The sequence below is a fragment of the Corapipo altera genome, unplaced genomic scaffold (assembly GCF_003945725.1).
Source record: "Corapipo altera isolate COAL_440 unplaced genomic scaffold, ASM394572v1 67, whole genome shotgun sequence".
Classification (NCBI taxonomy): domain Eukaryota; kingdom Metazoa; phylum Chordata; class Aves; order Passeriformes; family Pipridae; genus Corapipo; species Corapipo altera.
In genome coordinates this window covers 929934-945002 of record NW_020884906.1, presented here as the reverse complement: position 1 = coordinate 945002, position 15069 = coordinate 929934, and the positions used below count along the sequence as shown (strand labels likewise).

Genomic DNA, 15069 nt, shown 5'->3' with positions numbered 1-15069 from the left:
GAGAAGAGAAGCACAATATTTATGGTTGTAAGGAGGTTAACATTATATTTTCTGCATGGAGGTCTCTCTAGAGATTTGTACCATTTATAGAACCCAAATTTTCTACGTTCTCTTGTGTGACATCAAGGTCTTATATCTCATTAGGGATTTTCTGAATGGAATCTTTGTCACATTCTCAGAATGTGACTTGAAAGTTGATGTATCAGGTCAGTCATCACCTGTGATTTTTATTATTAAAGCTGTAACTGTTTCAGAAGAGGGGCTTCTAGATTTTTCATGCACTCCTGGTAATGCTTTTCCTTAGAACAGATACTTGCATTACATATTCTAAAGGGAACCTGCTTGTTTTAAATTTAGCTGCTGTAGGTTGCATCCTGTCATCCCCACTGGATTCACTTTTTGAAATCAGTCCATAGAAATATCCAGCCTCTGGGACCCACAGAAGGTGACTTCTGTGTTGTTTCTCACATGGTTGCATGTGAGAAAAAGCAGTTTTAGCTGCAGACAGTGAATTCCCTGGCAGATGGGCCCCTGCAGGGCATGACTGAGGAAACCGGAGTTCCTGCTGTGCAGCATCTCTGAGGAGCCTGTCTCCAGTCCTCATCCCTCACCCATCCAGACTCTTTTCTTGGGCCTGGAGCATCCCCTTGCCTGAGGTGCACTTGGATCTGTAGCAGTGTGTTCCTCTGCTCCTGCATGAGGGCAGTGGGAATTAGTAGCCCAGGAGCTGTTTGCAAGAATATATAGTTAGAAATTCCCCCCATGTATGTTTTTCTCAAAATAGGATTAGTGCCTGGGTCTGACTAGTCGCAGTGCTTTCCCACTCCAAGGAGTCAGTGAGCACGTCTGCACCCCTGGGAGGACAGACAGACAGACAGAGCTGCCTCCATCTGTGCACAGGCAGGGAAGCAGAAAAGCAGAAACGTGCAAGTTGGCTGCACATGAGCCAGCTGAGGCCCACAAAGTCTGGCTGTGTTCATGTGCAGCTGTGCCAGGGCTGAGCACACTGAGATGGAGCAGGTGAGTCTGGGGCTTCCCAGGAATCGTGCTGTCCTTTGAGATGGCTGTGATTCTGCTTTGCAGGAAACAGTGTGGTCTCTGAAGGCTTTACAGACTTTAATAATCTAATGGAAGGTCTCAGAAGTTCACAACTTGGTCAGTATTTGACTAATTTGTGACATTTGGAGAACCCTTTGGTGGTTTTTGGTTTTCTTTCAGAATCTAAACAGAACTTAAATCAGTGCACAAATGAGAAAAGTCACTTCTGCCTCCTGGTCTGCAAAAGTGAAAGGCTGAAGTCATGGTTATATGTAAACAGGATGAGATCAATACATGGTAATCCTTACACTGTTCCCAACGTGATTTCATAGTAACCCCAACTCCTTCAGCAGCACTGTAGGAGTTAACAGTGAACACAGAGCTCCTGGCAGGTGATTTCCCACAAAATAAACGTGTGTATTGTTGGCTTGGGGTCTGTTACTTCTGCCCCAGTATCTTTGGGGCCCGTTGGATGATATCAACCATATATGACAAAAGAAAGGAGACCTCAGGCCTACTTAGGAGTTTCCAGTAAACTGTGAAAATATGCAGCTTAATAGCTACTGATATTCCTGCTTTGGGAACACACGAGTACATGACCATATTATCACTCACTACCAAAGAATCTGCCCGGGAGAGGGGTCTGATAAATGTAACCCTCATGGAAAATGCATCAGTCAGGAGTGTGTGCATCATCTGAGGGCACTGAACGATGAATTGCAAAGCATCAGGAAGCCAGGGTTTGGAACTATCTGTGCTCATGGAAATCCTTGTTGAAAGATGGAAAACAAAGAGTCTTTGGCAGCACATCAAGGGACAATTTCTCAGGACTTAACTCTCAGCACAGAATATGAACAGTTCTTGAATTACAGGAGCTCGAGGCAGTTCTGCCTTTGCTTCTCTCAGAGGTGCTGCAAGTAGCCCAGTGGTAAACTGGTTACTTTTTTAGTGAAAGGTTCTGGTGAAGCCATCATTTATGCTTACGTTGTGTTGCTGATTTCATACTCTTGGGAGAACGTTTTAAATGATGTTCACGTCCCAGATCTGTGGATCAATGGGGGGTTTTACTTCATGCACCATACAGCTGGAGATAGGGTTTCAAATGGGATGCTTCATAACCCTGCTAGAGAAGACCTAAGGCAGAAGGTACATCCCATAGAGCTGGTTCCCGAGTTCTTTTTTCTGCACTGAGAGACAAGCAGCCCTGTGTGTTTTCCATGGAAGATGTTTGATTTTGGCTTTTTCATTTGCATTATTAGCAAGCAGCTGCATGAAGGGCCGTTTCATTGGCTGAAATCATCAAGCACATTTCAACTGTAATTGCACACTCTGCATTTAAAAATGTTTTCCATATTACAGTGTGCTGCTATAATTTAAAAATGAAAACTATTTTCAGCTACTGTCTGTTAAGTTTGGACGGGGGGTGGGAAAAATGAATGCAACTGTTTTATTGCACCATGACGTTTCTGTCCTTAAAAATGTTAATCTTCTCACTTATACTGTTAAAGACAGAAATTCCAGGTGTCTGGAGTGAGAATGTTCCTCATTCCCTCCAAAGCTCTATCTTTTTTTATATATTTAAGTACATTATTATTTGCACAGTGAAATTAGCTTTGCAAGAGGGATGAAAACCCTCGTCAGAGCAATTCTAGCAAAAAGATCAAAGGAATTAAATATAAATTCTCTGCAAGGTGAGCGTATGTTTTTTTTTTTTTCTTTTTTGAACAGGGAAGTCTTAGATTAATTATTCTTAATTTAAAGCCAAGTTAGTGGATGGAAAGATGGATGCTTTTCAAAGGCCACTGCAGTTTGCTTCTTAGAGTGAACCTATTTTAGTGGGGTGACTAACGATGTGCATTTTTATCTTTAACCTCTGACCTGTGCCCTCCCCACCCTTTGCCTTAACCCCTTCCCGCTTGCCCCGGTCAGTTGACAGGCAGGAGCGTTTGCCAGCAGTCATGGATGACTATGATATCAGGTCAGCTGCCAGCATTCTGGCCTCAGTTAAGGAGCAGGAGGCCCGTTTCGAGCGGCTCACCCGCGCGCTGGAGGAGGAGCGGCGCAACGTGTCCCTGCAGCTGGAGCGCGCCAGCCAGAGCCAGCCCACGGACAGGCTGAGCATCTGCAACATTGGCAACGGGCAGCCCCTGGCCACCGCCTGGCAGCAGCTCGTCCTGCAGGTAACAGCCTGCTCCCTTCACCGTCCCCAGAGCTCACCTGGAGCACAGGCCCCATCCCGGACAGCCAGGGGCACCGGGGGGGTGGGCAGAGTTTCATCCCTTGTCTCCCGATCCCCCAGAGCTGCGACGCTCCATCGAGTCATTTGGTAGCTCAGACTTGAGAGCCTTGGCTCAGAAGTTGTTTTTACTTTCTCTTTGCTCATGGGATCCTTCCAAAACTATGTGCATAATTGAGTGTAAACCCTAAACAGAGATCTTCACGCCCTTCTCTGAATCTGTGCACTTGCTGTAAGTGTGGTGATGCGCTGGTGACTGGAAAAAAAGGCTGAATCATAATCTCCATAGCAAACAAAATTTCCATCAGAAATAGCTGGACTTTGAATAGAGGGAGCAGCATGAAAAGCAGGAATTTCCCTCCTGCGAAGCCTTATTGTTTGTGGAGGGAGGACTTCATAATTTGTTTCTCATGTGTAGTGAATTGATAGACTTTATTTTAATGATGCAAACTGGCTTTGTGGGTAGCTTTAGATTTCCAAATATTGTCTTGCTTGATACACAGTTCTTTAACTGTTTAAATGTGCAATGATAAACTACTTAATGTCTCTGAATTACTTCAGCTGGCAAATCCCTCTGACACACAAGGTAAGTCATGCAGAAGCAATAGTGCCATTTGTGAAGGTCTGTTTCCTAAGAAAACATTGTTCAGCTCAGAAACTCTGGGCTGTGGGGATTCTCCAAGTTGTTTCCCAGTCATACCAGAGTGTTTTACAATTATCCTTGTATTGAGCTGTGTTCAGGCAGACTCCATGTTCTGTTCTGTTCTGTTAGCTCTGTTTTTCTGTGAACAGCTACCACGGTGGTGTGGGTGCAGATGCCAGAATTTGGGACTTCATGTGAAAGGAGCAGCCTGCACTGGTTAGGCTAAAGTCTGACCATGGCTGGTAGGAGCTGTAGGTCGTTATCCTCTGATTAGCAGCTGGGCTGAGAGAGGGGAGTTGTGCTTACCTGTTTTTTACAGGAAAAGGACAAGTTCACCTTCACTTTTTCTGAACGGCTTTGTGCAAAGTGCCTGATTAATAGCTTCAGAATGAAATTCCTGATCCACAAAACTGATGAAGCATGAGTTTTCTGCAGTGTAATGGCTTAAGGTCCAACCACTTCCAAGAAAACTTAATAAAAGAGTTTTAAGTTACTGGAGTCTACGTGACTCTTATGGAGAAATAGTCCTGTAAATGACCCCAGACTGGATCTGTGTACACTCAGCTCATTGCCACTGGGTGAGGGGAGCTTTAGTTCATAAATAATTAGCATTGAGGTTTTTAGAGTAGCTTGTATATGAAATAAAATGGTTGAATAGCTAAATACGCACAGTTAAGAATTAATGTGAGGTTTATTTGTATGAATTCTCATTAAATATACTGAGGGCCAAATTCCTCCCTGACTTACTAGAATTAATTATCTAATGTTTAAATGAAAGATGAAAGCTGTACATTCAGTCTTACACAGAATGATTTTATCTTTAGTATTATATATTGCATTTCACTGTGAAGAGTACACACAGCAAAGGCATCTGTGCTCTGCTGTCTCTGAGGATGGCTCAGGCACAGCAGTGAAATACAGTTCTCTGGAGCTGTGTTTCAGTGAGGACTGGCTGAGTTCTGTGCATCATCCTGTTCAACCATTTGTTGTCATGAATATTACAAAACAATAGTAGATTTTCCATTTGGAAGTTGTCTCTGGCTTTGAGCAGTGGGAGCCACCTGACTGGCTGTGGCTGTTGGTTTTTGGAAGTGCAGCTCTGGTTGTACTACAGAGAGAAGAGCAGTGTGTTCATGTATGTTTGTGTTTGCTTCTCTAGTTTTTGAGGTAAGTGATGCAAATGGGTTGTTGCAGTGTCCTGAGCCCTGGAGCCTTGGCAGGGGCTGCCTTTAGTTCAGCTCAGGGTGCAGGCACAGCACAGGGAGTCTGAGTGGCTGCTGAGCAGCACCTCTCCCGTGTCTTCATGTTCAGGTATCTCAATGATACTGTTTTTTACAGGCTTGATAAATCTTACCTCTCCTCCTGTGGGAGGTGTTTGATTTCATCTCCCTGGCTTTATTTCCTTCTGTTCAGCCCAGCCCTGTGCTGCTCTTGGCCACGGGAGCTGAGGTGGGCAGGGGCAGTGGGACTGTCCCCTCCTGGGGTGTGTGCTGGGCTGGGTGACTGCCCAGAGCTGCAGGGTTCCCCTGCACAGCTCACCAGCCACAGCACAACTCTTTAATAATAAAGAATATTCTTTTTTTATGTATACTTTTATTAAAACATTAGACATGTGAAACCTATTAACCACGAGGCCATATCCTGCCTTGGTTTCCATTGGCATGGCTCCATGGGGTTCAGAGGAGCTCTGGCAGGTCTGATCAGCTGGGGAGCTGAACAAGGTCTGCATTCAAAGATTGTTTCCCGTTGGTGCACGGTGACAACTTCCATTCCTGTTAGTGTTCCATAACCAAAATAAAGCACAACATTCAATAAACTGATTTTGCCAGCAAATGCACTGTAACAGTACTCTGACTCCAGCGATTTTGCAGTGCCCTGTAGGGATTTGAGGGGGGTTCCTGTCAAAAAAAGATGAGTATTATCCCCCTCCTTACAGTAGGAAAGCTGTGGGAGTTGCCACATCTGGTATTTATGGGATAAATAACACAAATGAGTCCCTTGCATGCTGGTCCAGGGTTTTACTGATCAGATAGATTGACTCTTATGTGCCTGTCGATGGGTTGATCTGAGAAGTCTTCACCCTAACAAAATCATCCAGTAATTAAAAATTTATTACATTTGACTGTTACTTCCAGTTTCTTAGGTTCCCAATAGTGGATTTGTTGGGGTGGTTTTATGTTGGGTTTTTTTTAGATATATCATCTGCCACATTTGGCTGAGGAGACACCAGAGTAGCTTAAACTCAAATCAAAGACTGTGTATGTGTACATTTTTTTTTTTTGAATGATATTTTTGTTGAAAACCTAATGGCATTAAATTGGTAGTCTTGTCGCAAGTTTTATATAATTCTGAACTTTATGGAATACTTTTACCCCCTCCCAACAAAGAATATCCTAAAATGCCATCTTGAAATGTCAAAAATCAATCTAGTTAATAAAATTAACTTTTTTTTTCATTTTGCACATGTGACTATAGCTCTTCAAAAACAGCTCGTGGAAAAAAAAGCTACAGAATATTTTCATAGTTACTATTTGGATCATTTATGTTTCAACTTATGTTCCAGAGAAATAACACCTGTTTGAAAACTAACAAACACATTTTTCCTTATTTTTTTTCCCTGTTTTTTTTAGGCAGGTGTTTTATAGCCATAATTAAGCACCAATATTCTTCAATCTTTATGTTAATCTGAGGTACCTCTGACTTCTGCCAAAAATGACATTTAGTGAAATGAGGGTCAGCTTCAAGTAAAAGGTGAACTCTAAAACACACCAGAACACATGGCGAGAATTAAAAAAAAATACAAGATTAGCTCAAATTGCTTTTCTGAGAAAATACCATCGAGTTAACCTTTCTGAGTTGGTGTGGGCAACAATAACACTTCTGTCTGTATTGCATTACTTCTATTTAAGATTCTCTGCTCCACACTGATGTAGTACAGACTGTTAGAATACAGAGGCTGTTTCCAGTGCTTTGATAGCTAAGAACATGGTTGCATTAATATTGTATATAATGGGTGCATTAATATTGTATATATGGTTGAACATATACAGAGGGGAAGGAAAAATGGGTTCTGAGCTGCAGTGAATCTTCACCTTACCTTTCTTTTCCTCTCCATCTCCTACAGAAAGCAGTTCCATCTTTGTGTGCAAAGTTTTATGTAATTAGTTCTAATCTGTGGTGCCTCTTGGCTTCCTGTGTTGTGTAACATATTTGTGCTGATATTAAGGGACTGACAGCATGGAAAATTACTTTTTGGGTTTTTTTGCCTCGCAGGTAAGGTCAGGTACAGACAGCAGTGCTGCTGGTTCCTGACAGCTCCCTGGTGTTCCCGTACTGTTTCCTGCTGCAGTGCCAAATACTCAGAAAAAGCCTCATTGGTAGTTAACCCCTGGGTGTTTGTGTCTGCCTGTACTGAGTGGATAGCAAAATGTTGGAAGAATTGTAGGGATAGTCCTAATTCTTTACCAAACCAGCTGAAACTGTGGAAATGCACATTGTGCTTGAGGGGAACAGCATGATTCGGTGTCAGGGTCTCCTCTCTGTTCTTCAGCTGCTGCTGCCCCTGCTCAGCTCCCCTCACTGTACTTTGGCTCTTGTGTTCCCTGCCCTGCAGGTCCCTGGGAGTTGTTCCCATGGGAGTCACACATGCCCTGCCCTCAGCCTGATCCTGCACAGTCAGGACCTGTGAGTGGGCTGAGTTTCTAGGAGCGACCTGGGTCAGGTTTCAGCTTCTGCATTTGTGCAACTATTCCAAGGTTCCAGGGGGGAGGAAGGGGGGAGATTTGGGAATATGATTCCCATGGGAGAATGAGTTATTAGATCAGAATTCAGTGTGAGCTGTGAGACCCTTGCAGTCCTCAGGAATCCCAGCATTAGGACCTGGCCCAGGAGCCATCACTCAGCTGCTCTTCAGGGAGATGTGTTCCCTGTGCCTGAGGGGTGATCAGTTCCTGGTTTCTGCTGTGTTGGACATGACAATAACTGCATTTAGCTTGGAGCTTTTGCTGCCTTTTTGATGGATGTTGTCCCACCTCTGTGAAAGCACCAGCTCCTGGTTTACTGTGAGTCAGGACCTCTTGGTGACAGCTCAGCAACAGTGGGAACTGGATGCAAGGAGTTGGTGTTTCTCAGGCCCAAAGTGCTGCAGGTGCCTTCAGGAGCTCTCCTGGGATTTGACTGCAGGTGTCAAATGGAGACCTCACAAGCTGACAGCATGGCATGTTGCACCACTGGGAGCTCAAGGAGCTCCTGCTGTTTGCCTTTCTGCTGGGATGACCCAAATTCCAAAAGAAATTCTAGACCCTGCTTCCTGTATTGCAGGAGGAATTCCATAGCACAAGGCTAACAAAAAAAAAAGAGTTTGTGCAGCAGGCATCCTGGTATACATCATATGGGAGGCTCTGAAAAGGGACTCAGGCAGTGTTGCTGAGAGAAATTACATTTGCTTGTTCTATTTCTTGAATAATCTCTCCCCTATGGATTTTCTTCAGTCTTCATTTAAGGCCTTAGATGGTAAAACATGGATACAAGTGAATGGGAATTTTGGCATCAATGTCAGCATCAGCTAAGATTTGACCAGCTGCATCAGAAGCTGTGCACTGCCTTCCAGAAGGGATTTATTTGATAAGCAAACCACCTAAACCCCACTTATTAGAGTTATTTGGGGCTCAGAACTGCTGGCATGCAGCAGAATCCACTCTGCATCTGAAAAGTGTTTGTCTAAAACTTGGTCAGCAAGCTTAGTTTAAAAAGTAGCTTCCAAAGGATTCAATAAAAAAAAAAAAATAAAGAAAGGGAACCCAGCAATTGAAAAACTGACCCTCTGTTTGGTAAGGAAAGAATTATTTTCTTCTTTCCATCACAATGATTTGGTTTTTTCCAGACTTAATCACATACTCTTTTATAGTTTTACATGTGCAGGTTGAAAATATACTTCTAGCTCCAAAAGGCAGAAATCTCATTTTTTTTCTGTCATTAACAGTACCTCACATACACATCTCACACTTCATCTCTTAAGTATGTGCTCTGCAACTTTGTGTGGGAACTGCTAAATTCCAAAGTGCCATCTAATGTTTGTCAGCAGGACAGCAACTGCCTTGCACTAGTGATTATAATAATGCAAAGCAATGACCACATTTACCCTAAGCATCTCAAGTGTTTTTGCAGGTTTTTTTGCCTTGAGAATTTCAACTCCTTTTGTTTTGTGTGAATTTTTATTGAATGAGGTTTTGGAAGCAACTGAAAGGCAAGAATTGTCTTATTTTGTTTGCCAAGACTTGTGAAAGAATGATTTTTCACAACTGTTAACCTTTCTGGCCTAGAGCTCTGACAGGTTTAAATTAAAAACATTTAAATTGAATGACAGATTCCCTATTTCGTGATAATTTTCCAGGATTTTACATTGCTTTACTAATAGAGCTGTGTTTTCTTCTAGAAGAACATATAAGAGAAACACATTAAAATTTAATTCTGCTTGCTGTGTGTTCCTCATTATGTAAACAGGCATCTGGGTTGTTCTTTGCATGACATCTGAGTGTTACAACATTGGTAAGTATAAGAGCAAGTAATTATTAAAAATGTCTTAAAAGAAGGAACATTAAAATGTAAACATTAAAGAGTAGCATCAAGTTTAACAGGATTTTTTTTTGAAGCCAACTTTCTAGTCACATTTACCACATTTGCTTCTTGAGTCATCTTACATTAAAGTTATGATTTATTTCCATGTCCTACTGCCTGTTTGTTCCTCAGCTCAGGCAGCAGAACATGATTAATTGTCCTGGCTTTTCAAGATTTTTAGTTCTCCTACATTTTAGTTCCCAGGCACATGGCTGTATTAGCTCAGCTGTGATGTTCGGGAAGAAAGATTTTAAACCATCACAAAATCTTGTTGCGCTGTATCTCCCAATTTTACGAGAAGATTTTGTTCCTAACACAGGCCTTGATCTGTGCCCATAAGTGAGGCAGAGCTTTCTCCCTGCAGGGCACTGCACAGGAGCTGCTCCATCTTCCTGAGTGTCTGCCCTGGCAGAGCCACCTGTGGCTGCAGGAGTGCTTTGCAGGAGTGCTTTGCAGGAGTGCTTTGCAGGAACTTTAAAGCTCCCAAGCAGCCTAACAGGCAGTTTCCTCTGCCCCTGAGCCCTTTGGGCTTCGTACCTGAAGGGCTCAGCCTTGCTTTGCAAACCCAGCCTTCCCTCTGGTTCCCTTTCAGCTGCCTGCAGGATCTGTGAGCTCTTGTGAACTAATGCTGAGAGAGCCCAAAATGAAAGTTGGGTTATGATGACATTGATAAATCACTCACTCTTTTGCTGGTTTGAGCCATCTTGTTAATGGTTCAAGTGATGTTTTTGCTTGCTTTGTCTCAGATGGGGAGCAGTTCACTCAAGTCATCAGTGTGGCTGAGAACAGTGGCCAGGGATGGCCATGGGCAGCCTGAGGCTGTGCCAACTGTAATTAAAGCCTTTGATTTAAATAAATATCATGGTTTAACCTCTATATAAATATAAAAACCCCAAACAAACAAACCAACAAACCCCCACAGACCAACCAAACAAAAACCCCAACAACTGCTTCCTTTTTTAACCTACCAAATTACTAGCTGAAGAGAATAGTTCCTAACCACAGTTGTGGTGACTGGGAAGTGCTGTAGAATACTGTCAGAGTTCATTTGAGAGACTTAGTCTAAAATGCTGGTGGAGTGGCATTTTTAGAATTCTGTAAAGATCAAAAAGAACTATAGTGTCCGTGTTTCTAACCCATCTTGATTAGCTCTTCTCCCTTTTTGCAGTCTTATTTTCATATGTAACTATTTAAAATACAAGAAACTTGCTCTGGAATAAACTTCCTGCACAGAGACCTTAATGCTCTCTTCAGAAGGAACTGCAAAACAGCTTGAGGTTTTGGTTTAAGGAGGACAGTAATTGCCATGAAAATGGGTAGATTTTGCAGACAGTTATCAGTCCAGTACATCGTGGCAAACCACATTTTTGCCTTCTGGATGAGAGAATGATGTGTTAAGCTGGTACCTCTGAGCAAATGTTTGTAATGTGCTGCTTGAAGTACAGCACAAATCATCCAGAAAATGGAAAAACTGAAACAAAATCGAAGAAATAAAAAATAGTTAATACTGAATGTATCTTTCCTGCATTTGAGTCTTTGTTTTCCTTTCCAATCACTACATCATGAAATTATGGTCACAGCACCAACCCTAAACTTGATTTGTTTTCCTTGCTGTTGTCATTGTGTTATAAATGCCATGGTGATTTAAATTTTTTTTTTCATAAACTGGAAGAGATTTTTTTTATTTTTATCCCCTTAAAATACAGTTGATTCTTATCTAAATGAAGCTGCTGGGTAGAAACATAGGTCATTCATTCAACTGTGACCTATATATAGTGACATGTAGCTTCCTCTGTCCTTTCCTTCTCATGTAAGCAGTGCTGGCACCAGCCTGTCCTTGTTCTCCTCCTGTCATATGACAACTTGGATGAAATGGAGTTGACTGATATTGGATGTAGCAAGATGGAAGCTGTGTTTGTATACAAATTAAAATCCCCTGAACTTGCTGAGATGCCTCATGGTGTTAACCTGCAGCAAGTGTCTGCTTCCTCTTTGCTCTGTTGTTCTTAGGCCTTGTGATTCTGCAGAGCTCTTCTTTAATACTGGATTTTTAAATAAGGATGACACCTAAACCCATCCTCCATTTATAGGGGGCAGTTCCCTCACTGAGGTGATCAGGCTTTGTCTCCATATCTGACCTTGCCTTGTGGAAGCAAGCAGATTGTCAAAACCATGTCCAAGGAAGTGTTGGAACTGTCCTGGTGGATGTGTCCTGCTGAGGTCACACAACCATTTTGCTTTGAAAGGGCTACTGTAACTTTTCAAATACATGTAAAAATGATGAAAATGCTAGCAGGAAAAGATGTCAAATGCATCCTGGAGATGGAATGTTGTGTTTGCATTCGTCTGGATTAAAATCACCGTGGTGGGACACGCTGGCACACCAGTGTCAGCTGTGCTTTAGTTCTCCCACTTCCCTGCTTTATTTGCTGCACGGAATTCACAGGAGGACAGTAAAATACCCTCGGCATGGAAGCCCTTCTTTGAGTACAGGCTCTGTAATTTGGAGAATTGCCATGGGTGATGGTGGTGCTTTTGACTGTGTGGTTACCTGGGACTCCTGATTCATCTTGTGCCTCCTTGCTCTGCTGGGTTTATGGAAGTTCCATATCACTGAGGCCATATGTTATGGTCCCAGGCAGAGCTGTAAACCATTTCCTTTTTACTGCCTCTGAGAGCAGATCAATCTATAGAGCAGCACCAGTGATGGGGAATTTTTTAAGGGTAATGGGAGAAAATAAGAAAAGAGAGCTTGGCCCAGATACTACACTGCTCCATCTTCCAAAGAATTAAATCCCTTCCTATTTATAAATTTTTAATTTCTCAGAGAGAAGAAGGAAGGTTTTCACTACTTTTGCAGCTGGAAAAAATGTGACAGATTAAGAATTTAAGGTTCATTAAAAAAAAGAGGGGGTGGTTGTGATGCAGTCAGCAGTCTGATACTAATGGATAGGGTGTTTGTTGCCAAAATTTGGAAGTGCAGTATAACCTTAGGGATCTAATCCATAACTCTTACTTAGGTAATTAGTTCTTTGACTTCAGCATTGCCAAATCCCAGCATTCAGAATTATATGAGCTGGTAAAATATTGCAAGAGGCTAAAGAGGGGACTTAAGATGTAATTTGCCCTTTAAAAAAAAATAAAATCCTCTAGCTTTGAGTCAAAACATTCTCAAAATTAATTTATAACCGGGACGCCTACAAGCATCTATTATATTTTTGAAAGGAAAATAATGTTTTTAAATAATAACCTGACTCCAGAAGGTGGGACTTCAAAATTCAGCAGTGCTAATCTTTCACGTCTTGCACAAATATCTGTGGGTTTACAACACGAGAGACTTCTTACGTGAGTAAGAATTGGCAAATCCATCCAGGAGGGTTTTCAGTGTCACTGCTTTGCATGCAGGAGCAGCTCCCTGGGTGCCCCATGGACATGGGCTTTACTCTGGTCTGTGCTTTGACAGCGTGGAAAGGTCTGGCACAGGGCCAGCTTCATGCCTAAATTGAATGGTGCTGCTCTGTGCCAGCACGACAAAAGTGGAGCTATTTTAGTGTGTTAACTGAAGGAAAGTTGGACAAGGAGAAGGGGGGGGAGTGCTGTACAGAGGTACAGGAGACTCGGAGAAACCGCGTTGCTTTTGCCGTGGCCTTGGAGTATTTTATTAATGGCCACTCGTGGTTGCCTCTGAATTATTCCCCTGTACATAGAGTACGTCTTTTCCCTCCAGTGAAGCAAAGACCTTCACTTCAGCCAAACCTTGTGGAACACCTACCGTTGCCCTTGTCAAACTATATGGCATTTATTTTTAAACAAATTAGGATGAGTTGGGTGATGTAGTTCTGCCCTGTTCTTTGCCCCTGCAATACAAAGCCTTAGCTCCAGTGTTCAGCTGGAATGCTGACAGTGGCAGTAGCAGGAAGGCTGAAATTACAATTAGACAAGTCTGAAATGTTTCTTCTGGTCTGAAAAGTTTGTATAGGAGATGCTGCATTTTTCATGTTGATCCTGTAGGATTGGTACCAACTGTGAGTTACAGTGACACTGGAAGTATGTTGTAAATTTTTCAGGGAATCTGAAGCTGGGATGAAAAGACTCTTTTGTGCTAAGGTGCCTATTCTGATAATTAAAGAAGGTTAAATTGTAATGTACCTTCCTTTCTGCTTTATAGCTGGTCTCACTATCTCTGACTCTGCCTGTTTCCCAGGGATAGTCTCTAATTTGATGCCAGTATCTTTCAGTCCCTAATTACCATTGCCCAGCCAGCAGCTGTTACAGTGCTGGATTCACTTACTGGTTTGCTGCAGGAACCCAGTGTGGAAGAGGAAAAACAGCCATTGCCCCTTGGCTGGTGCCTGCAAGAAGTGCTGGGTTTTTTAGCACTGGGGGAGGACTTTTGCTGCCTCCCAGACCTGGCCAAGTGCTCACCTGGAAGGGCAAGGCTTAGTTCCAGTGCTGGGTAAGCATGTCCTCCTGTGGCTCCAGGGGGAAAAATGCTTCAGGTTTAGTTAAGGTTGGTTTGCACCTCCCAGCCTGCCTCTCTGGAGGTTTGGAGCCTGGCTGCCTGTTCGAAGACTGAATGTTAAAAAACAGGTGCTTCCAATGTGCTAGAACTAGGTGGATGTGCAAACCAGGTTGAACCGTGCTGTGAAGCCCCAGTTTTTGTTGCTGAATGTGGTGGATGCAAGGTTTAGCACATCTGGCATTCATTCTGGTATTCAATAATTTATCCGGAGAATCCCTTAATGAATGTGGGGCAGGTTTGCGGGCAGGTGAATGGTTTTAAAAAATGAGGCCAGTTGTACTTTGAGCTCTAAGCGTCGCCGCATCTTTGTGAGATGGAAAAGGGAGGAGACAGTGATGGAAGATCGTCGTTCTCTGGTGTTGGTGCATCAGGGATGCCATTAATCTCGAAGTGAAGTGCGAAAAGTAAGCAAGCGCGAGGATTTCCTTTCTTGTGCGTTCTTGTCAGCCCTGGCTGTAATTCCGTGTGGCCGCTGTGGGAAGGGGACCCGGAGCCCGCAGGTTCCCGCTCCGAGAGCGGCTGCGGACGGGCGCTCTCCCTCTTTGTCTCTGTAATCCAGCAGGAGGGGAGGGAAGCGGGGGAACCCCCGGGGGGGCTCCGGGCGCGCAGCCGCTCGGTGCGAACCGGGCAGGGCGAGGGGCTGAACCGGGCAGGGCAGGGCCCGGCTCCCGCTGCCCCCGCTCCTGCCCCCGCTCCCCCGGCGCCGGGCGTGGCCGCCCCAGCCCATCCCGGCCCGGCCCAGCCCGCTCCGGCTGCGGCCGCCCCGCCGGTGCCGCCCCCCGCACGGAGCCTCCCGGCGCCGGGGCCGAGGCGGCAGAGCCATGTGAGGGCGGCGGGGACGGAGCCGTGCGGGAGCCGCCAGCCCGCCCTCGCTGCTGCCGGCGGAGCGGCGCTCTGCCCCTGCATGGGCTCGCTCCGAGCCGAGGCTGCCGAGGGGCTGCGGGGCGGCCGCGGAGCCGCTGCGGGGAGCGGGGCAGCGAGCCCGGCCGAGCCCGGGGGCTGTGAGGGGAGCGG

The 15069-nt window shown here is 44.3% G+C and overlaps 1 protein-coding gene across 8 annotated transcripts in view; it reads left to right on the top strand.

Annotated features, from left to right (window-relative positions):
- Nucleotides 1-15069, top strand: part of ARVCF (ARVCF, delta catenin family member) — a 238021-nt gene that overhangs the window by 91210 nt on the left and 131742 nt on the right. For 4 of the 8 annotated variants that reach the window (XM_027652025.1, XM_027652023.1, XM_027652026.1 and 1 more), the window contains one exon: nucleotides 2968-3218. The exons of 1 other annotated variant lie outside the window; for it this stretch is intronic. In XM_027652025.1, coding sequence (XP_027507826.1) covers nucleotides 2997-3218 — 222 coding nt within the window. In that variant the 5' untranslated portion in view covers nucleotides 2968-2996. Of the gene's footprint in view, nucleotides 1-2967; nucleotides 3219-14904 lie in introns of those variants that run through there. 3 more of the 8 variants (XM_027652027.1, XM_027652030.1, XM_027652028.1) reach the window with 3 other exon arrangements.